This window comes from Pan paniscus, chromosome 7, assembly GCF_029289425.2.
Source record: "Pan paniscus chromosome 7, NHGRI_mPanPan1-v2.0_pri, whole genome shotgun sequence".
Lineage (NCBI taxonomy): Eukaryota > Metazoa > Chordata > Mammalia > Primates > Hominidae > Pan > Pan paniscus.
The window spans coordinates 101,913,340-101,935,403 of NC_073256.2; the positions used below are offsets into that span (position 1 = coordinate 101,913,340).

The 22,064-nt window shown below is 51.0% G+C and overlaps 1 protein-coding gene across 1 annotated transcript; it reads right to left on the bottom strand.

The window, feature by feature from the left end:
- Positions 1–19,581: 19,581 nt before the first annotated feature.
- LOC134730918 (exonuclease GOR-like) lies at positions 19,582–21,318 on the bottom strand (the record flags this gene model as incomplete). Its single annotated transcript, XM_063606592.1, has 1 exon — positions 19,582–21,318. A coding segment is annotated over exon 1 (1,737 nt), but the record flags the coding sequence as incomplete, so codon positions are not given.
- Between the last annotated feature and the right edge of the window lie 746 nt (positions 21,319–22,064).

The following is a 22,064-nucleotide window of genomic DNA, read 5'->3' on the forward strand; positions in this document are numbered from 1 at the left end:
TTTTAAATAGGGAATCATATCCCCATTTCTTGTTTTTGTCAGGTTTGTCAAAGATCAGATGGTTGTAGATGTGTCGTATTATTTCTGAGGGCTCTATTCTGTTCCATTGGTCTACGGTAACCAAAACGGCAACCGATAGCATGCTCTTTGGTTACTGTAGCCTTCTACTGTAGCTTGAAGTCGGACAGCTTGATGCCTCCATCTTTGTTCTTTTGGCTTAGGATTATGTTGGCCGTGGGGGCCGTTTTGTGGTTCCATATGAGCTTTAAAGCAGTTTTTTCCAGTTCTGTGAAGAAAGTCATTGGTAGTTTGATGGGGATGGCATTGAATCTATAATATACCTTGGGCAGTATGGCCATTTTCACCATATTGATTCTTCCAATCCGTGATGGTGGAATATTCTTCCATTTGTTTGTCTCCTCTTTTAGTTCGTGGAGCAATGCTTTGTAGTTCTCCTTGAAGAGGTCCTTCACATCCCTTGTTAGTTGGATTCCTAGGCATTTTATTCTCTTTGAAGCAATTGTGAATGGGAGCTCACTCATGATTTGGCTCTCTGTTTGCCTCTTATTGGTGTATAAGAATTCTTGTGATTTTTGCACCTCGATTTTGTATCCTGAGACTTTGCTGAAGTTGCTTATCAGCTTAAGGAGATTTTGGACTGAGACGATGGGGTTTTCTAAATATTCAATCATGTCATCTGCAAACAGGGACAATTTGACTTCCTCTTTTCCTAATTGATTTCTCTTTATTTCTTACTCCTGCCTGATTGCCCTGGGCAGAAGTTCCAACACTATGTTGAATAGGAGTGGTGAGAGAGGGCATCCCTGTCTTGTGGCAGTTTGCAAAGGGAACGCTTCCACTTTTTGCCCATTCAGTATGATATTGGCTGTGGGTTTGCCCTAAATAGCCCGTATTATTTTGGGAGATGTCCCATCAATACCTAATTTATTGAGAGTTTTTGGCATGAAGGGCTGTTGAATTTTGTCGAAGGCCTTTTCTGCATCTGTTGAGATAATCACGCGGTTTCTGTCTTTGGTTCTGATTATATGCTGGATTATGTTTATTGTTTCGCATATGTTGGACCAGCCTTGCATGTCAGGGATGAAGCCCACTTCATCATGATGGATAAGCTCTTTGATGTGCTGCTGGATTCGGTTTTCCAGTATTTTATGGAGGATTTTCCCATCGATGTTCCTCAGGGACATAGGCCTAAAATTCTCTTTTTGGGTTGTGTCTCTCTCAGGCTTTGGGATCAGGATGATGCCGGCCTCATGAAATGAGTGAGGGAGGATTCCCTCTTTTTCTGTTGATTGGAATAGTTTCAGAAGGCATGGTACCAGCTCCTCCTTGTCCTTCTGGTAGAATTCGGCTGTGAATCCGTCTGGTCCTGGAGTTTTATTGCTTGATAGGCTGTTAATTATTGCCTCAATTTCAGAGCCTGTTAGTGGTCTACTCAGGCATTCAACTTCTTCCTGGTTTACTCTGGGGAGGTTGTATGCGTCCAGGAATTTATCCATTTCTTCTAGATTTTCTAGTTCATTAGCTTAGAGGTGCTGATAGTATTGTCTGATGGTAGTTTGTATTTCTGTGGGATCGGTGGTGATATCCCCTTTATCATTTTTTACTGCATCTGTTTGATTCTTCTTTCTTTTCTTCTTTCTTAGTCTTGCTAGTGCTCTATCAATTTTGTTGATCACTGCAAAAAACCCGCTCCTGGATTCATTGATTTGTTGAAGGGTTTATTGTGTCTCTATCTCCATCAGTTCTGCTCGGATCTTAGTTATTTCTTGCCTTCTGCTAGTTTTTGAATGTGTTTGCTCTTGCTTCTCTCATTCTTTTAATGGTGATGTTAGGGTATGCATTTTTGATTTTTCCTGCTTTCTCTCGTGGGCAATTAGTGCTATAAATTTCCCTCTACACACTGCTTTAAATGTGACGCAGAGATTCTGGTATGTTGTGCCTTTGTTTTCATTGGTTTCAGAGAATATCTTTCTTTCTGCCTTCATTTCGTTATGTACCCAGTACTCATTAAGGAGCAGGGTGTCCGGATTCCATGCAGTTGAGCGGTTTTGAGTGAGTTTCTTTATCCTGAGGTCTACTTTGATTGCAATGTGGTCTGAGAGACCGTTTGTAGTAATTTCTGTTATTTCACATTTACTGAGGAGTGCTTTACTTCCAACTATGTGGTCAGTGTGGAAATAAGTGTGATGTGGTGCTGAGAAGCATGTATATTCTGTGGATTTGGGGTGGAGCGTTCTGTAGATGTCTCCTAGGTCCGCTTGGTGCAGAGCTGAGTTCAATTCCTGGATATCCTTTTTAGATTTCTGTCTCGTTGGTCTGTCTAATGTTTACAGAGGGCTGTTAAAGTTTCCCATGATTATGATGTGGGAGTCTAAGTCTCTTTTGATCACACTTTAAAGATCAAAAGGTAGAAGCGCAAAGACATTATCTGTGCAATATTAGAAACCTAGTAAGTGGTGGAATTTGGCCTTGAACCCAGATATCTAACTCCAGAGCCTAAGTGCTTCACCCACCTCACTGTGGTGCCTCTCGAGAAAAACAGGTAAGCACACATTCAGAAAGCTGGTGGGCCGGGGGGCTGGCCTTGTACTCAGAGGCCATGGAAGTCCCACGATGGGTGGCTAGTGGTGTAAGGACAGAGGTCTCGGATGGGCAGAGGGATGTGGACAGGCGCGAGGGGGCGCGGCAGGGACTCGGGGGACTGGGAGTGGCGGCTCGGTGCTGCGGGAGGCGATTAGTGGAAGGCCAGAGGTCTGGGAAGGGCAGAGGGATGGGGACAGGCCCGAGGGTCCGCGGCAGGGATTCCGGGGGACTGGGAGTGGCCGGTTGGGGTTACTCTTGGCTTTTTGCCCTCTCCTGCCGTCGACTGCTCCGGTTTCTTTGGCCTTGCGGCGAGGTGGACAGGGTGAGCTCTCAGGACTGATGGCGGTTGTGGAAGGGGCCTGGGGCCAAGGACAGGCCAGGGCGGCGGGAGAGGCGGACCGGTGGCGTGGCTGGATCTGGGCGCGCTGTCGGACCTTCCACATCACCAGCTGCAGGCAGGCGTTTGCGTCCTCGCTGGAGTTGTGGCCGTCCTGGCTGTCCTGGATGATCTGTCCCAGGTAGTCGGCCGCGAGATTCCTGAGGGAACGCTTGTAGGGGAAACCCAGGTAGTGCGGGAAGAGCACGGCCGTGTCCACCACGGTGCTGTGGATGAGCTTCAGGGCCAGCAGATCGCTCTCCAGGCTGTGCCCGATGAGGATGGTTTGGGCGCTGAAAAAGCTCAGCAGGATGGCTTGCACTTGGGGCAAGGTGATGCTCGTCTTGGCGACGTCGGCCTCGGTGACTCCGGAAAACCTGGTGTTGTAGTCCACGATCTCGTTGTCGGGCTTGACGAAGGTGTCGTACACCACTCGCATGTCGGCGTCCACCACGGTGACGCGGGTCAGCTCTAGGCCATGCGTGGTGTAGCACATCTCACAGTCCAAGGCGTAGATTCCTGGATAAGCGTCTCTGGACAACTCTTTCTTGAAGGTCTCCACGAAGCCATCGAGGCTGTCCTTGCGGCCGTCCCGCACGTGCTGCTTTGCCACCTGGCAGCCGACAGAGCCAGGAGCAGCTGCACAGCAGGTGTACTGGCTAACCCGGCCTCCAGCCACCTGGCTCGAGCGGACCCGCCCCCAGTGATAATAACACAACTGGTCGCGTACACAGCGGCCCGAGGAGGACACCAGGTACTCGGTGCCACAACGGCAGCAGACCCTGCAGGAGGAGTCGCCGGGCCCCTTCCCCTGGCCAGTGAAGAGGACGGCGCCTCCGGGCCGCTCAGGGTGCGGGAAGGGGTAGCCGTTCTCCTCGAGCTGGTCCTGGCTGAGCAGGAACTCCTGGAGGCGGCTGTACAGGGCGGCCCTGCTGAGGCCCGGCATGGAGCTGGGGGTCAGGCCCTTCAGTCTCTTGAGGGTGTTCAGGACCACGTTCAGGTACCTGTTCTTGTTGGGGCTGCAGTCGTAGGCCACCTTCTCCTCGTTCAGCGCCTTCTCCTCGGCCTCCTGCTTGGAGGCGCAGAACTTGAGACACTCTTCGGTGAACAGTTGGAGATAGCCTCGGCGGAGGACGGTGGCGACTTTGCACCCAGACCTTCGGAGGACAATAGGTTTCTTCAAACTCGGTAAGGATGGACGACGGACGATTCGCTTAGAGCTGATGGTGGTGGTGGTCTTGCATGCCATCCCTGACCTGTTGCGCGTCTTCCCTGGCTGTCTGCCGACCTTGGAGCCACTGGAGCGTTGGCTGCTGCTGGCCACGCGGGTTCTCTTGGCATCTGTGCAACCTGTGACCAAGCAAGGGCTGGAAGACTGGGCGATCGTCTTCCTCTTCCTGGGGGCTGAGATGCGGACTCCCGAGGGCCTCTCTGTCAGCCTTGGGGCGGCTGGCAAGCAGCAGGCCGATCCCCTCTGTGCAGGGAAGTAGCACGCCTCCGTCACCACCTTGGGACACGCTGGGGGCACCGCCGGACCCCTGTTCTGGGGCTCCGCCTGGATGTCCACAAATGCGGAGGCCTGGTTGTGCATCTGGGGCACCCGGAGCCCGAAGCTCTGGGCAGGCTGATGAGAGGGCAGGGGGAATTCTGGAGCCTCGAGGGCCGCCTCCTCGGCCACCTTCTTAGCTTCTGGGTATCCAGGTGGGAACCAGCAGGGAGCTGTGGCTCGCAACATCTTGCTGCCTTCGGGAGCACCGGCCTGGCTCTGCTCCGCTCCCAACTGGCGGCTTCTTGCATCCAGGGCCGCCTCCTCGGCCACCTTCTTAGCTTCTGGGTATCCAGGTGGGAACCAGCAGGGAGCTGTGGCTCGCAACATCTTGCTGCCTTCGGGAGCACCGGCCTGGCTCTGCTCCGCTCCCAACTGGCGGCTTCTTGCCTCCAGGGCCGCCTCCTCGGCCACCTTCTTAGCTTCTGGGTATCCAGGTGGGAACCAGCAGGGAGCTGTGGCTCGCAACATCTTGCTGCCTTCGGGAGCACCGGCCTGGCTCTGCTCCTCTCCCAACTGGCGGCTTCAATGAGTGCCGCGGCCGCCACCCGTCGCCTTTATAGACGCACAGGGCAGAGTGGGTGGGACTTCTCCTTGATAGGTTGGTGCTTCCATCCAATCACACTGAGCCTCATCTTCCACCAGACTCCAGCTTGGGAATGCCTCAAGGGGTGCACTAATGGAATCAACTGGAACTCCTGGTTGCTAACCTTGGAGCTAGGTTGCTTTTCCTGAGTTAATTAACTGTCCCTGCAGGGCAGTCCTATAATGGCTACTGGAATTGGGCCACCTAGGATTCATTTCAGCGTCAGGGAGTTTGGTCAACTTGCTTGGGCCCACACAGCACCCCATGGAGCCAGGACTGGGCCAGCAGTCTGCTGCATGCTGCAGGGCAGGATCTCTCTGGGGTTGCGTTTCCCTGCTCTCTGCACTCCTCCGCTGCGGGCAAATTGAGGACAGGAAGTGGACCGCACCCACTTCTCTCCCACGACTTGGGCAATGTTCAACACAGGGGTTCTTCAAAAGGTTCATAGAAAATGCACATGGTGAAGAAACTATGCATGGGTTTCCACTGGTTTGCACTCAAATAAACTTGTCCGAACTTCTTATAACCTTTCTGAACTAGATCGAGTTTGAGGCACTGAGAAGGATGAGACATCCACTGAAAAGGACTCCTATCAGAGCAACATGAATTCCACGAAAATTGCAGCAAGAGCAAACATCAAATTTCTGGTGAAGCTTGGGTGGAAGAATGAAGAAATCATTGATGTTTTCACAAAAGCTTCTAAGGACACTACCCCAAAGAAATGAACTCTTTACGAATGTATAGCTTGTTTCAAGAAGAGGTGAGAAGATGTGGGAGATGAATCCTGCAGTGGCTGTGAAAACCACTGTGCCCAGATGAGCTGCAGTTACGACGAGAGCTATCAGTGGAAATTTTAAACAGGAGGGATCACGATCCTGACGCATCCCTCTGACAAATTGTAACCGGAAGTTGGAACATGGCTTTACCAATATGACCTCGAAGGCAAAGCATCATCAAAGCGACGGCTACCGAGAGGTGGCAGTGGTCCAGTCAAAGGAAAAGGAGGCCAGTCAGGAGCCAACATCATGGCATCAGTGTTTTGGGACACTCAAGGCATTTTGCTTGTTGACTTTCTGAAGGGCCAAACATCTGCTTATTAGGAGAGTGTTCCGAGAAGCTTAGAGAAAGCTTTGGTAGAAACATGCTGGGAAAGTCTCACTAGATCCCTGTTCACCACCTCAGTGCTCTGCTCCTTCCTCTCATCAAACAAGGGCAATTGTGTCAGTTTCAATGGGCAGTCCTTAGGAATGCACCTTACGGGCTGCTTTCATTCCTTCTAAATTCTTTTTGTTTCCTAATTATAAAAAGTCATCTTGCTTGGAAAGATGAGAGAAAGTCTCCTTGCCTTGCTTGGACAGATGAGAGATGAGATCCTCCTCTTCTCTCCCAGGACAGAATGGTCAGACTTGAGTTTCCTTTCTCCTCACTCTTCTCCTCCTTGAGGGAGGTGCTGTGCCGGACAGACCTGCTCCCGTGTCTAGACACGGGTAGACTCGTTGAAGATCCTCACAGGCAATCCTCCTTGGGGTCAAAGGGGAAGGATTTATTTCTTCAGGGCTCAGTAGTCCTCATCCTTACGCGCACCTTCACCAGCCCAGGGCGGGGTAGCGGAGGGTGAAAGGGCGTGGCTCACAGCCCGTTTCTTCCGCTCGGGCGTCTCCTGGGAGGAACCCTTGTCCAGTGAGCGGGTCTTCGTCTCCACCAAATTCCCTAGGGGGACATTTCTGGCAGCCCTTCTTGTTCAGCAGCTTACGGGGGTCAGGTGGACCTCTGCTAGTCACCAGCCTGAAGCCCTTACTCCATTTCAGCTATTTTGGCAGTTGCCTAGGTGACTTTTGAACCTCGTTACCCAGAACAGCCAACGGAGGAGGGGTGAGAAGAGTGGCCGTCTGGGTTTGCCGCATCGTGCTGCCTTAGAGGAGTTGTGCAGTCTTCGGTTGTGTGATACTTCACCTGGCTGATTTCTGGGAATGCCTCCACAAATTCGCTAAATTCAGTAGCTTTTGCCTTCCAAGATTCACCTGGTTGGTGTGTTGCACCCATTCACTAGTCATTTACATTAGGTATATCTCTTAATGCTATCCCTCCCCCTCCCCCCGCCCATGACAGGCCCCGGTGTGTGATGTTCCCCTTTCTGTGTCCAAGCGTTCTCATACTTCAATTCCCACCTATGAATGAGAACATGCGGTGTTTGCTTTTTTTGTCCTTGCGATAGTTTGCTAAGAATGATGGTTTCCAGCTTCATCCGTGTCCCTCCAAAGGGGATGAACTCATGCTTTTTCATGGCTGCATAGTATTCCATGGTGTATTTGTGCCACATTTTCTTAATCCAGTCTATCATTGATGGACATCTGGGTTGGTTCCAAGTCTTTGCTACTGTGAATGGTGCCGCAATAAACATACTTCTGCGTGTGTCCTTTTAGCAGCATGATTTCTAATCCTATGGGTATGTATACCCAGCAATGGGATGGCTGGGTCAAACGGTATTTCTATTTCGAGATCCTTGAGGATTCGCCACACTATCTTCCACTACCGTTGAACTAGTTTACAGTCCCACCAACAGTGTAAAAGTGTTCCTATTTGTCCACTACCTCTCCAGCACCTGTTGTTTCCTGACTTTTTAATGATCGCTATTCTAACTGGTGTGAGATGATATCTCATTGCGGATTTGATTTGCATTTCTCTGATGGCCAGTGTTGATGAGCATTTTTTCATGTGTCTGTTGGCTGCATAAATGTCTTCTTTTGAGAAGTGTCTCTTCATATCCTTCCCCCACTTGTTGATGGGCTTGTTTGGTTTTTCTTGTAACTCTGTTTGAGGTCTTAGTAGATTCTGGATATTAGCCTTTTTTCAGATGAGTAGATTGCAAAAATTTTCTCCCTTTCTGCAGGATGCCTGTTCACTCTCATGGGAGTTTCTTTAGCTATGCAGAACGTCTTTAGTGTAATTAGATGCTGTTTGTCAATGTTGGCTTTCGTTGCCATTGCTTTTGGCGTTTTAGACATGAGGTCCTTGCCCATGCCTTTGTCCTCAATGGTATTGGCTGGGTTTTCTCCTAGGGTTTGTATGGTTTAAGATCTAACATTTAAGTCTTTCATCTGTCTTGAATTAATTTTTGTACAAGGTGTAAGGAAGGGATCCGATTTCAGCTTTCGACATATGGCTAGCCTGTTTTCCCAGCACCATTTTTTAAATAGGGAATCATATCCCCATTTCTTGTTTTTGTCAGGTTTGTCAAAGATCAGATGGTTGTAGATGTGTCGTATTATTTCTGAGGGCTCTATTCTGTTCCATTGGTCTACGGTAACCAAAACGGCAACCGATAGCATGCTCTTTGGTTACTGTAGCCTTCTACTGTAGCTTGAAGTCGGACAGCTTGATGCCTCCATCTTTGTTCTTTTGGCTTAGGATTATGTTGGCCGTGGGGGCCGTTTTGTGGTTCCATATGAGCTTTAAAGCAGTTTTTTCCAGTTCTGTGAAGAAAGTCATTGGTAGTTTGATGGGGATGGCATTGAATCTATAATATACCTTGGGCAGTATGGCCATTTTCACCATATTGATTCTTCCAATCCGTGATGGTGGAATATTCTTCCATTTGTTTGTCTCCTCTTTTAGTTCGTGGAGCAATGCTTTGTAGTTCTCCTTGAAGAGGTCCTTCACATCCCTTGTTAGTTGGATTCCTAGGCATTTTATTCTCTTTGAAGCAATTGTGAATGGGAGCTCACTCATGATTTGGCTCTCTGTTTGCCTCTTATTGGTGTATAAGAATTCTTGTGATTTTTGCACCTCGATTTTGTATCCTGAGACTTTGCTGAAGTTGCTTATCAGCTTAAGGAGATTTTGGACTGAGACGATGGGGTTTTCTAAATATTCAATCATGTCATCTGCAAACAGGGACAATTTGACTTCCTCTTTTCCTAATTGATTTCTCTTTATTTCTTACTCCTGCCTGATTGCCCTGGGCAGAAGTTCCAACACTATGTTGAATAGGAGTGGTGAGAGAGGGCATCCCTGTCTTGTGGCAGTTTGCAAAGGAACGCTTCCACTTTTTGCCCATTCAGTATGATATTGGCTGTGGGTTTGCCCTAAATAGCCCGTATTATTTTGGGAGATGTCCCATCAATACCTAATTTATTGAGAGTTTTTGGCATGAAGGGCTGTTGAATTTTGTCGAAGGCCTTTTCTGCATCTGTTGAGATAATCACGCGGTTTCTGTCTTTGGTTCTGATTATATGCTGGATTATGTTTATTGTTTCGCATATGTTGGACCAGCCTTGCATGTCAGGGATGAAGCCCACTTCATCATGATGGATAAGCTCTTTGATGTGCTGCTGGATTCGGTTTTCCAGTATTTTATGGAGGATTTTCCCATCGATGTTCCTCAGGGACATAGGCCTAAAATTCTCTTTTTGGGTTGTGTCTCTCTCAGGCTTTGGGATCAGGATGATGCCGGCCTCATGAAATGAGTGAGGGAGGATTCCCTCTTTTTCTGTTGATTGGAATAGTTTCAGAAGGCATGGTACCAGCTCCTCCTTGTCCTTCTGGTAGAATTCGGCTGTGAATCCGTCTGGTCCTGGAGTTTTATTGCTTGATAGGCTGTTAATTATTGCCTCAATTTCAGAGCCTGTTAGTGGTCTACTCAGGCATTCAACTTCTTCCTGGTTTACTCTGGGGAGGTTGTATGCGTCCAGGAATTTATCCATTTCTTCTAGATTTTCTAGTTCATTAGCTTAGAGGTGCTGATAGTATTGTCTGATGGTAGTTTGTATTTCTGTGGGATCGGTGGTGATATCCCCTTTATCATTTTTTACTGCATCTGTTTGATTCTTCTTTCTTTTCTTCTTTCTTAGTCTTGCTAGTGCTCTATCAATTTTGTTGATCACTGCAAAAAACCCGCTCCTGGATTCATTGATTTGTTGAAGGGTTTATTGTGTCTCTATCTCCATCAGTTCTGCTCGGATCTTAGTTATTTCTTGCCTTCTGCTAGTTTTTGAATGTGTTTGCTCTTGCTTCTCTCATTCTTTTAATGGTGATGTTAGGGTATGCATTTTTGATTTTTCCTGCTTTCTCTCGTGGGCAATTAGTGCTATAAATTTCCCTCTACACACTGCTTTAAATGTGACGCAGAGATTCTGGTATGTTGTGCCTTTGTTTTCATTGGTTTCAGAGAATATCTTTCTTTCTGCCTTCATTTCGTTATGTACCCAGTACTCATTAAGGAGCAGGGTGTCCGGATTCCATGCAGTTGAGCGGTTTTGAGTGAGTTTCTTTATCCTGAGGTCTACTTTGATTGCAATGTGGTCTGAGAGACCGTTTGTAGTAATTTCTGTTATTTCACATTTACTGAGGAGTGCTTTACTTCCAACTATGTGGTCAATGTGGAAATAAGTGTGATGTGGTGCTGAGAAGCATGTATATTCTGTGGATTTGGGGTGGAGCGTTCTGTAGATGTCTCCTAGGTCCGCTTGGTGCAGAGCTGAGTTCAATTCCTGGATATCCTTTTTAGATTTCTGTCTCGTTGGTCTGTCTAATGTTTACAGAGGGCTGTTAAAGTTTCCCATGATTATGATGTGGGAGTCTAAGTCTCTTTTGATCACACTTTAAAGATCAAAAGGTAGAAGCGCAAAGACATTATCTGTGCAATATTAGAAACCTAGTAAGTGGTGGAATTTGGCCTTGAACCCAGATATCTAACTCCAGAGCCTAAGTGCTTCACCCACCTCACTGTGGTGCCTCTCGAGAAAAACAGGTAAGCACACATTCAGAAAGCTGGTGGGCCGGGGGGCTGGCCTTGTACTCAGAGGCCATGGAAGTCCCACGATGGGTGGCTAGTGGTGTAAGGACAGAGGTCTCGGATGGGCAGAGGGATGTGGACAGGCGCGAGGGGGCGCGGCAGGGACTCGGGGGACTGGGAGTGGCGGCTCGGTGCTGCGGGAGGCGATTAGTGGAAGGCCAGAGGTCTGGGAAGGGCAGAGGGATGGGGACAGGCCCGAGGGTCCGCGGCAGGGATTCCGGGGGACTGGGAGTGGCCGGTTGGGGTTACTCTTGGCTTTTTGCCCTCTCCTGCCGTCGACTGCTCCGGTTTCTTTGGCCTTGCGGCGAGGTGGACAGGGTGAGCTCTCAGGACTGATGGCGGTTGTGGAAGGGGCCTGGGGCCAAGGACAGGCCAGGGCGGCGGGAGAGGCGGACCGGTGGCGTGGCTGGATCTGGGCGCGCTGTCGGACCTTCCACATCACCAGCTGCAGGCAGGCGTTTGCGTCCTCGCTGGAGTTGTGGCCGTCCTGGCTGTCCTGGATGATCTGTCCCAGGTAGTCGGCCGCGAGATTCCTGAGGGAACGCTTGTAGGGGAAACCCAGGTAGTGCGGGAAGAGCACGGCCGTGTCCACCACGGTGCTGTGGATGAGCTTCAGGGCCAGCAGATCGCTCTCCAGGCTGTGCCCGATGAGGATGGTTTGGGCGCTGAAAAAGCTCAGCAGGATGGCTTGCACTTGGGGCAAGGTGATGCTCGTCTTGGCGACGTCGGCCTCGGTGACTCCGGAAAACCTGGTGTTGTAGTCCACGATCTCGTTGTCGGGCTTGACGAAGGTGTCGTACACCACTCGCATGTCGGCGTCCACCACGGTGACGCGGGTCAGCTCTAGGCCATGCGTGGTGTAGCACATCTCACAGTCCAAGGCGTAGATTCCTGGATAAGCGTCTCTGGACAACTCTTTCTTGAAGGTCTCCACGAAGCCATCGAGGCTGTCCTTGCGGCCGTCCCGCACGTGCTGCTTTGCCACCTGGCAGCCGACAGAGCCAGGAGCAGCTGCACAGCAGGTGTACTGGCTAACCCGGCCTCCAGCCACCTGGCTCGAGCGGACCCGCCCCCAGTGATAATAACACAACTGGTCGCGTACACAGCGGCCCGAGGAGGACACCAGGTACTCGGTGCCACAACGGCAGCAGACCCTGCAGGAGGAGTCGCCGGGCCCCTTCCCCTGGCCAGTGAAGAGGACGGCGCCTCCGGGCCGCTCAGGGTGCGGGAAGGGGTAGCCGTTCTCCTCGAGCTGGTCCTGGCTGAGCAGGAACTCCTGGAGGCGGCTGTACAGGGCGGCCCTGCTGAGGCCCGGCATGGAGCTGGGGGTCAGGCCCTTCAGTCTCTTGAGGGTGTTCAGGACCACGTTCAGGTACCTGTTCTTGTTGGGGCTGCAGTCGTAGGCCACCTTCTCCTCGTTCAGCGCCTTCTCCTCGGCCTCCTGCTTGGAGGCGCAGAACTTGAGACACTCTTCGGTGAACAGTTGGAGATAGCCTCGGCGGAGGACGGTGGCGACTTTGCACCCAGACCTTCGGAGGACAATAGGTTTCTTCAAACTCGGTAAGGATGGACGACGGACGATTCGCTTAGAGCTGATGGTGGTGGTGGTCTTGCATGCCATCCCTGACCTGTTGCGCATCTTCCCTGGCTGTCTGCCGACCTTGGAGCCACTGGAGCGTTGGCTGCTGCTGGCCACGCGGGTTCTCTTGGCATCTGTGCAACCTGTGACCAAGCAAGGGCTGGAAGACTGGGCGATCGTCTTCCTCTTCCTGGGGGCTGAGATGCGGACTCCCGAGGGCCTCTCTGTCAGCCTTGGGGCGGCTGGCAAGCAGCAGGCCGATCCCCTCTGTGCAGGGAAGTAGCACGCCTCCGTCACCACCTTGGGACACGCTGGGGGCACCGCCGGACCCCTGTTCTGGGGCTCCGCCTGGATGTCCACAAATGCGGAGGCCTGGTTGTGCATCTGGGGCACCCGGAGCCCGAAGCTCTGGGCAGGCTGATGAGAGGGCAGGGGGAATTCTGGAGCCTCGAGGGCCGCCTCCTCGGCCACCTTCTTAGCTTCTGGGTATCCAGGTGGGAACCAGCAGGGAGCTGTGGCTCGCAACATCTTGCTGCCTTCGGGAGCACCGGCCTGGCTCTGCTCCGCTCCCAACTGGCGGCTTCTTGCCTCCAGGGCCGCCTCCTCGGCCACCTTCTTAGCTTCTGGGTATCCAGGTGGGAACCAGCAGGGAGCTGTGGCTCGCAACATCTTGCTGCCTTCGGGAGCACCGGCCTGGCTCTGCTCCGCTCCCAACTGGCGGCTTCTTGCCTCCAGGGCCGCCTCCTCGGCCACCTTCTTAGCTTCTGGGTATCCAGGTGGGAACCAGCAGGGAGCTGTGGCTCGCAACATCTTGCTGCCTTCGGGAGCACCGGCCTGGCTCTGCTCCTCTCCCAACTGGCGGCTTCAATGAGTGCCGCGGCCGCCACCCGTCGCCTTTATAGACGCACAGGGCAGAGTGGGTGGGACTTCTCCTTGATAGGTTGCTGCTTCCATCCAATCACACTGAGCCTCATCTTCCACCAGACTCCAGCTTGGGAATGCCTCAAGGGGTGCACTAATGGAATCAACTGGAACCTCTGGTTGATAACCTTGGAGCTAGGTTGCTTTTCCTGAGTTAATTAACTGTCCCTGCAGGGCAGTCCTATAATGGCTACTGGAATTGGGCCACCTAGGATTCATTTCAGCGTCAGGGAGTTTGGTCAACTTGCTTGGGCCCACACAGCACCCCATGGAGCCAGGACTGGGCCAGCAGTCTGCTGCATGCTGCAGGGCAGGATCTCTCTGGGGTTGCGTTTCCCTGCTCTCTGCACTCCTCCGCTGCGGGCAAATTGAGGACAGGAAGTGGACCGCACCCACTTCTCTCCCACGACTTGGGCAATGTTCAACACAGGGGTTCTTCAAAAGGTTCATAGAAAATGCACATGGTGAAGAAACTATGCATGGGTTTCCACTGGTTTGCACTCAAATAAACTTGTCCGAACTTCTTATAACCTTTCTGAACTAGATCGAGTTTGAGGCACTGAGAAGGATGAGACATCCACTGAAAAGGACTCCTATCAGAGCAACATGAATTCCACGAAAATTGCAGCAAGAGCAAACATCAAATTTCTGGTGAAGCTTGGGTGGAAGAATGAAGAAATCATTGATGTTTTCACAAAAGCTTCTAAGGACACTACCCCAAAGAAATGAACTCTTTACGAATGTATAGCTTGTTTCAAGAAGAGGTGAGAAGATGTGGGAGATGAATCCTGCAGTGGCTGTGAAAACCACTGTGCCCAGATCAGCTGCAGTTACGACGAGAGCTATCAGTGGAAATTTTAAACAGGAGGGATCACGATCCTGACGCATCCCTCTGACAAATTGTAACCGGAAGTTGGAACATGGCTTTACCAATATGACCTCGAAGGCAAAGCATCATCAAAGCGACGGCTACCGAGAGGTGGCAGTGGTCCAGTCAAAGGAAAAGGAGGCCAGTCAGGAGCCAACATCATGGCATCAGTGTTTTGGGACACTCAAGGCATTTTGCTTGTTGACTTTCTGAAGGGCCAAACATCTGCTTATTAGGAGAGTGTTCCGAGAAGCTTAGAGAAAGCTTTGGTAGAAACATGCTGGGAAAGTCTCACTAGATCCCTGTTCACCACCTCAGTGCTCTGCTCATTCCTCTCATCAAACAAGGGCAATTGTGTCAGTTTCAATGGGCAGTCCTTAGGAATGCACCTTACGGGCTGCTTTCATTCCTTCTAAATTCTTTTTGTTTCCTAATTATACAAAGTCTCCTTGCCTTGCTTGGAAAGATGAGAGAAAGTCTCCTTGCCTTGCTTGGACAGATGAGAGATGAGATCCTCCTCTTCTCTCCCAGGACAGAATGGTCAGACTTGAGTTTCCTTTCTCCTCACTCTTCTCCTCCTTGAGGGAGGTGCTGTGCCGGACAGACCTGCTCCCGTGTCTAGACACGGGTAGACTCGTTGAAGATCCTCACAGGCAATCCTCCTTGGGGTCAAAGGGGAAGGATTTATTTCTTCAGGGCTCAGTAGTCCTCATCCTTACGCGCACCTTCACCAGCCCAGGGCGGGGTAGCGGAGGGTGAAAGGGCGTGGCTCACAGCCCGTTTCTTCCGCTCGGGCGTCTCCTGGGAGGAACCCTTGTCCAGTGAGCGGGTCTTCGTCTCCACCAAATTCCCTAGGGGGACATTTCTGGCAGCCCTTCTTGTTCAGCAGCTTACGGGGGTCAGGTGGACCTCTGCTAGTCACCAGCCTGAAGCCCTTACTCCATTTCAGCTATTTTGGCAGTTGCCTAGGTGACTTTTGAACCTCATTACCCAGAACAGCCAACGGAGGAGGGGTGAGAAGAGTGGCCGTCTGGGTTTGCCGCATCGTGCTGCCTTACAGGAGTTGTGCAGTCTTCGGTTGTGTGATACTTCACCTGGCTGATTTCTGGGAATGCCTCCACAAATTCGCTAAATTCAGTAGCTTTTGCCTTCCAAGATTCACCTGGTTGGTGTGTTGCACCCATTCACTAGTCATTTACATTAGGTATATCTCTTAATGCTATCCCTCCCCCTCCCCCCGCCCATGACAGGCCCCGGTGTGTGATGTTCCCCTTTCTGTGTCCAAGCGTTCTCATACTTCAATTCCCACCTATGAATGAGAACATGCGGTGTTTGCTTTCTTTGTCCTTGCGATAGTTTGCTAAGAATGATGGTTTCCAGCTTCCTCCGTGTCCCTCCAAAGGGGATGAACTCATGCTTTTTCATGGCTGCATAGTATTCCATGGTGTATTTGTGCCACATTTTCTTAATCCAGTCTATCATTGATGGACATCTGGGTTGGTTCCAAGTCTTTGCTACTGTGAATGGTGCCGCAATAAACATACGTCTGCGTGTGTCCTTTCAGAAGCATGATTTCTAATCCTATGGGTATATATACCCAGCAATGGGATGGCTGGGTCAAATGGTATTTCTATTTCGAGATCCTTGAGGATTCGCCACACTATCTTCCACTACCGTTGAACTAGTTTACAGTCCCACCAACAGTGTAAAAGTGTTCCTATTTGTCCACTACCTCTCCAGCACCTGTTGTTTCCTGACTTTTTAATGATCGCTATTCTAACTGGTGTGAGATGATATCTCATTGCGGATTTGATTTGCATTTCTCTGATGGCCAGTTTTGATGAGCATTTTTTCATGTGTCTGTTGGCTGCATAAATGTCTTCTTTTGAGAAGTGTCTCTTCATATCCTTCCCCCACTTGTTGATGGGCTTGTTTGGTTTTTCTTGTAACTCTGTTTGAGGTCTTAGTAGATTCTGGATATTAGCCTTTTGTCAGATGAGTAGATTGCAAAAATGTTCTCCCTTTCTGCAGGATGCCTGTTCACTCTCATGGGAGTTTCTTTAGCTATGCAGAACGTCTTTAGTGTAATTAGATGCTGTTTGTCAATGTTGGCTTTCGTTGCCATTGCTTTTGGCGTTTTAGACATGAGGTCCTTGCCCATGCCTTTGTCCTCAATGGTATTGGCTGGGTTTTCTCCTAGGGTTTGTATGGTTTAAGATCTAACATTTAAGTCTTTCATCTGTCTTGAATTAATTTTTGTACAAGGTGTAAGGAAGGGATCCGATATCAGCTTTCGACATATGGCTAGCCTGTTTTCCCAGCACCATTTTTTTAAATAGGGAATCCTTTCCCCATTTCTTGTTTTTGTCAGGTTTGTCAAAGATCAGATGGTTGTAGATGTGTCGTATTATTTCTGAGGGCTCTATTCTGTTCCATTGGTCTACGGTAACCAAAACGGCAACCGATAGCATGCTCTTTGGTTACTGTAGCCTTCTACTGTAGCTTGAAGTCGGACAGCTTGATGCCTCCATCTTTGTTCTTTTGGCTTAGGATTATGTTGGCAGTGGGGGCCGTTTTGTGGTTCCATATGAGCTTTAAAGCAGTTTTTTCCAGTTCTGTGAAGAAAGTCATTGGTAGTTTGATGGGGATGGCATTGAATCTATAATTTACCTTGGGCAGTATGGCCATTTTCACGATATTGATTCTTCCAATCCGTGATGGTGGAATATTCTTCCATTTGTTTGTCTCCTCTTTTAGTTCGTGGAGCAATGCTTTGTAGTTCTCCTTGAAGAGGTCCTTCACATCCCTTGTTAGTTGGATTCCTAGGCATTTTATTCTCTTTGAAGCAATTGTGAATGGGAGCTCACTCATGATTTGGCTCTCTGTTTGCCTCTTATTGGTGTATAAGAATGCTTGTGATTTTTGCACCTCGATTTTGTATCCTGAGACTTTGCTGAAGTTGCTTATCAGCTTAAGGAGATTTTGGACTGAGACGATGGGGTTTTCTAAATATTCAATCATGTCATCTGCAAACAGGGACAATTTGACTTCCTCTTTTCCTAATTGATTTCTCTTTATTTCTTTCTCCTGCCTGATTGCCCTGGGCAGAAGTTCCAACACTATGTTGAATAGGAGTGGTGAGAGAGGGCATCCCTGTCTTGTGGCAGTTTGCAAAGGGAATGCTTCCACTTTTTGCCCATTCAGTATGATATTGGCTGTGGGTTTGCCCTAAATAGCCCGTATTATTTTGGGAGATGTCCCATCAATACCTAATTTATTGAGAGTTTTTGGCATGAAGGGCTGTTGAATTTTGTCGAAGGCCTTTTCTGCATCTGTTGAGATAATCACGTGGTTTCTGTCTTTGGTCCTGATTATACGCTGGATTATGTTTATTGTTTTGCATATGTTGGACCAGCCTTGCATGTCAGGGATGAAGCCCACTTCATCATGATGGATAAGCTCTTTGATGTGCTGCTGGATTCGGTTTTCCAGTATTTTATGGAGGATTTTCCCATCGATGTTCCTCAGGGACATAGGCCTAAAATTCTCTTTTTGGGTTGTGTCTCTCTCAGGCTTTGGGATCAGGATGATGCCGGCCTCATGAAATGAGTGAGGGAGGATTCCCTCTTTTTCTGTTGATTGGAATAGTTTCAGAAGGCATGGTACCAGCTCCTCCTTGTCCTTCTGGTAGAATTCGGCTGTGAATCCGTCTGGTCCTGGAGTTTTATTGCTTGATAGGCTGTTAATTATTGCCTCAATTTCAGAGCCTGTTAGTGGTCTACTCAGGCATTCAACTTCTTCCTGGTTTACTCTGGGGAGGTTGTATGCGTCCAGGAATTTATCCATTTCTTCTAGATTTTCTAGTTCATTAGCTTAGAGGTGCTGATAGTATTGTCTGATGGTAGTTTGTATTTCTGTGGGATCGGTGGTGATATCCCCTTTATCATTTTTTACTGCATCTGTTTGATTCTTCTTTCTTTTCTTCTTTCTTAGTCTTGCTAGTGCTCTATCAATTTTGTTGATCACTGCAAAAAACCCGCTCCTGGATTCATTGATTTGTTGAAGGGTTTATTGTGTCTCTATCTCCATCAGTTCTGCTCGGATCTTAGTTATTTCTTGCCTTCTGCTAGTTTTTGAATGTGTTTGCTCTTGCTTCTCTCATTCTTTTAATGGTGATGTTAGGGTATGCATTTTTGATTTTTCCTGCTTTCTCTCGTGGGCAATTAGTGCTATAAATTTCCCTCTACACACTGCTTTAAATGTGACGCAGAGATTCTGGTATGTTGTGCCTTTGTTTTCATTGGTTTCAGAGAATATCTTTCTTTCTCCCTTCATTTCGTTATGTACCCAGTACTCATTAAGGAGCAGGGTGTCCGGTTTCCATGCAGTTGAGCGGTTTTGAGTGAGTTTCTTTATCCTGAGGTCTACTTTGATTGCAATGTGGTCTGAGAGACCGTTTGTAGTAATTTCTGTTATTTTACATTTACTGAGGAGTGCTTTACTTCCAACTATGTGGTCAATGTGGAAATAAGTGTGATGTGGTGCTGAGAAGCATGTATATTCTGTGGATTTGGGGTGGAGCGTTCTGTAGATGTCTCCTAGGTCCGCTTGGTGCAGAGCTGAGTTCAATTCCTGGATATCCTTTTTAGATTTCTGTCTCGTTGGTCTGTCTAATGTTTACAGAGGGCTGTTAAAGTTTCCCATGATTATGATGTGGGAGTCTAAGTCTCTTTTGATCACACTTTAAAGATCAAAAGGTAGAAGCGCAAAGACATTATCTGTGCAATATTAGAAACCTAGTAAGTGGTGGAATTTGGCCTTGAACCCAGATATCTAACTCCAGAGCCTAAGTGCTTCACCCACCTCACTGTGGTGCCTCTCGAGAAAAACAGGTAAGCACACATTCAGAAAGCTGGTGGGCCGGGGGGCTGGCCTTGTACTCAGAGGCCATGGAAGTCCCACGTGGGGTGGCTAGTGGTGTAAGGACAGAGGTCTCGGATGGGCAGAGGGATGTGGACAGGCGCGAGGGGGCGCGGCAGGGACTCGGGGGACTGGGAGTGGCGGCTCGGTGCTGCGGGAGGCGATTAGTGGAAGGCCAGAGGTCTGGGAAGGGCAGAGGGATGGGGACAGGCCCGAGGGTCCGCGGCAGGGATTCCGGGGGACTGGGAGTGGCCGGTTGGGGTTACTCTTGGCTTTTTGCCCTCTCCTGCCGTCGACTGCTCCGGTTTCTTTGGCCTTGCGGCGAGGTGGACAGGGTGAGCTCTCAGGACTGATGGCGGTTGTGGAAGGGGCCTGGGGCCAAGGACAGGCCAGGGCGGCGGGAGAGGCGGACCGGTGGCGTGGCTGGATCTGGGCGCGCTGTCGGACCTTCCACATCACCAGCTGCAGGCAGGCGTTTGCGTCCTCGCTGGAGTTGTGGCCGTCCTGGCTGTCCTGGATGATCTGTCCCAGGTAGTCGGCCGCGAGATTCCTGAGGGAACGCTTGTAGGGGAAACCCAGGTAGTGCGGGAAGAGCACGGCCGTGTCCACCACGGTGCTGTGGATGAGCTTCAGGGCCAGCAGATCGCTCTCCAGGCTGTGCCCGATGAGGATGGTTTGGGCGCTGAAAAAGCTCAGCAGGATGGCTTGCACTTGGGGCAAGGTGATGCTCGTCTTGGCGACGTCGGCCTCGGTGACTCCGGAAAACCTGGTGTTGTAGTCCACGATCTCGTTGTCGGGCTTGACGAAGGTGTCGTACACCACTCGCATGTCGGCGTCCACCACGGTGACGCGGGTCAGCTCTAGGCCATGCGTGGTGTAGCACATCTCACAGTCCAAGGCGTAGATTCCTGGATAAGCGTCTCTGGACAACTCTTTCTTGAAGGTCTCCACGAAGCCATCGAGGCTGTCCTTGCGGCCGTCCCGCACGTGCTGCTTTGCCACCTGGCAGCCCACAGAGCCAGGAGCAGCTGCACAGCAGGTGTACTGGCTAACCCGGCCTCCAGCCACCTGGCTCGAGCGGACCCGCCCCCAGTGATAATAACACAACTGGTCGCGTACACAGCGGCCCGAGGAGGACACCAGGTACTCGGTGCCACAACGGCAGCAGACCCTGCAGGAGGAGTCGCCGGGCCCCTTCCCCTGGCCAGTGAAGAGGACGGCGCCTCCGGGCCGCTCGGGGTGCGGGAAGGGGTAGCCGTTCTCCTCGAGCTGGTCCTGGCTGAGCAGGAACTCCTGGAGGCGGCTGTACAGGGCGGCCCTGCTGAGGCCCGGCATGGAGCTGGGGGTCAGGCCCTTCAGTCTCTTGAGGGTGTTCAGGACCACGTTCAGGTACCTGTTCTTGTTGGGGCTGCAGTCGTAGGCCACCTTCTCCTCGTTCAGCGCCTTCTCCTCGGCCTCCTGCTTGGAGGCGCAGAACTTGAGACACTCTTCGGTGAACAGTTGGAGATAGCCTCGGCGGAGGACGGTGGGGACTTGGCACCCAGACCTTCGGAGGACAATAGGTTTCTTCAAACTCGGTAAGGATGGACGACGGACGATTCGCTTAGAGCTGATGGTGGTGGTGGTCTTGCATGCCATCCCTGACCTGTTGCGCGTCTTCCCTGGCTGTCTGCCGACCTTGGAGCCACTGGAGCGTTGGCTGCTGCTGGCCACGCGGGTTCTCTTGGCATCTGTGCAACCTGTGACCAAGCAAGGGCTGGAAGACTGGGCGATCGTCTTCCTCTTCCTGGGGGCTGAGATGCGGACTCCCGAGGGCCTCTCTGTCAGCCTTGGGGCGGCTGGCAAGCAGCAGGCCGATCCCCTCTGTGCAGGGAAGTAGCACGCCTCCGTCACCACCTTGGGACACGCTGGGGGCACCGCAGGACCCCTGTTCTGGGGCTCCGCCTGGATGTCCACAAATGCGGAGGCCTGGTTGTGCATCTGGGGCACCCGGAGCCCGAAGCTCTGGGCAGGCTGATGAGAGGGCAGGGGGAATTCTGGAGCCTCGAGGGCCGCCTCCTCGGCCACCTTCTTAGCTTCTGGGTATCCAGGTGGGAACCAGCAGGGAGCTGTGGCTCGCAACATCTTGCTGCCTTCGGGAGCACCGGCCTGGCTCTGCTCCGCTCCCAACTGGCGGCTTCTTGCATCCAGGGCCGCCTCCTCGGCCACCTTCTTAGCTTCTGGGTATCCAGGTGGGAACCAGCAGGGAGCTGTGGCTCGCAACATCTTGCTGCCTTCGGGAGCACCGGCCTGGCTCTGCTCCGCTCCCAACTGGCGGCTTCTTGCCTCCAGGGCCGCCTCCTCGGCCACCTTCTTAGCTTCTGGGTATCCAGGTGGGAACCAGCAGGGAGCTGTGGCTCGCAACATCTTGCTGCCTTCGGGAGCACCGGCCTGGCTCTGCTCCTCTCCCAACTGGCGGCTTCAATGAGTGCCGCGGCCGCCACCCGTCGCCTTTATAGACGCACAGGGCAGAGTGGGTGGGACTTCTCCTTGATAGGTTGGTGCTTCCATCCAATCACACTGAGCCTCATCTTCCACCAGACTCCAGCTTGGGAATGCCTCAAGGGGTGCACTAATGGAATCAACTGGAACTCCTGGTTGCTAACCTTGGAGCTAGGTTGCTTTTCCTGAGTTAATTAACTGTCCCTGCAGGGCAGTCCTATAATGGCTACTGGAATTGGGCCACCTAGGATTCATTTCAGCGTCAGGGAGTTTGGTCAACTTGCTTGGGCCCACACAGCACCCCATGGAGCCAGGACTGGGCCAGCAGTCTGCTGCATGCTGCAGGGCAGGATCTCTCTGGGGTTGCGTTTCCCTCTTCTGTGCACTCC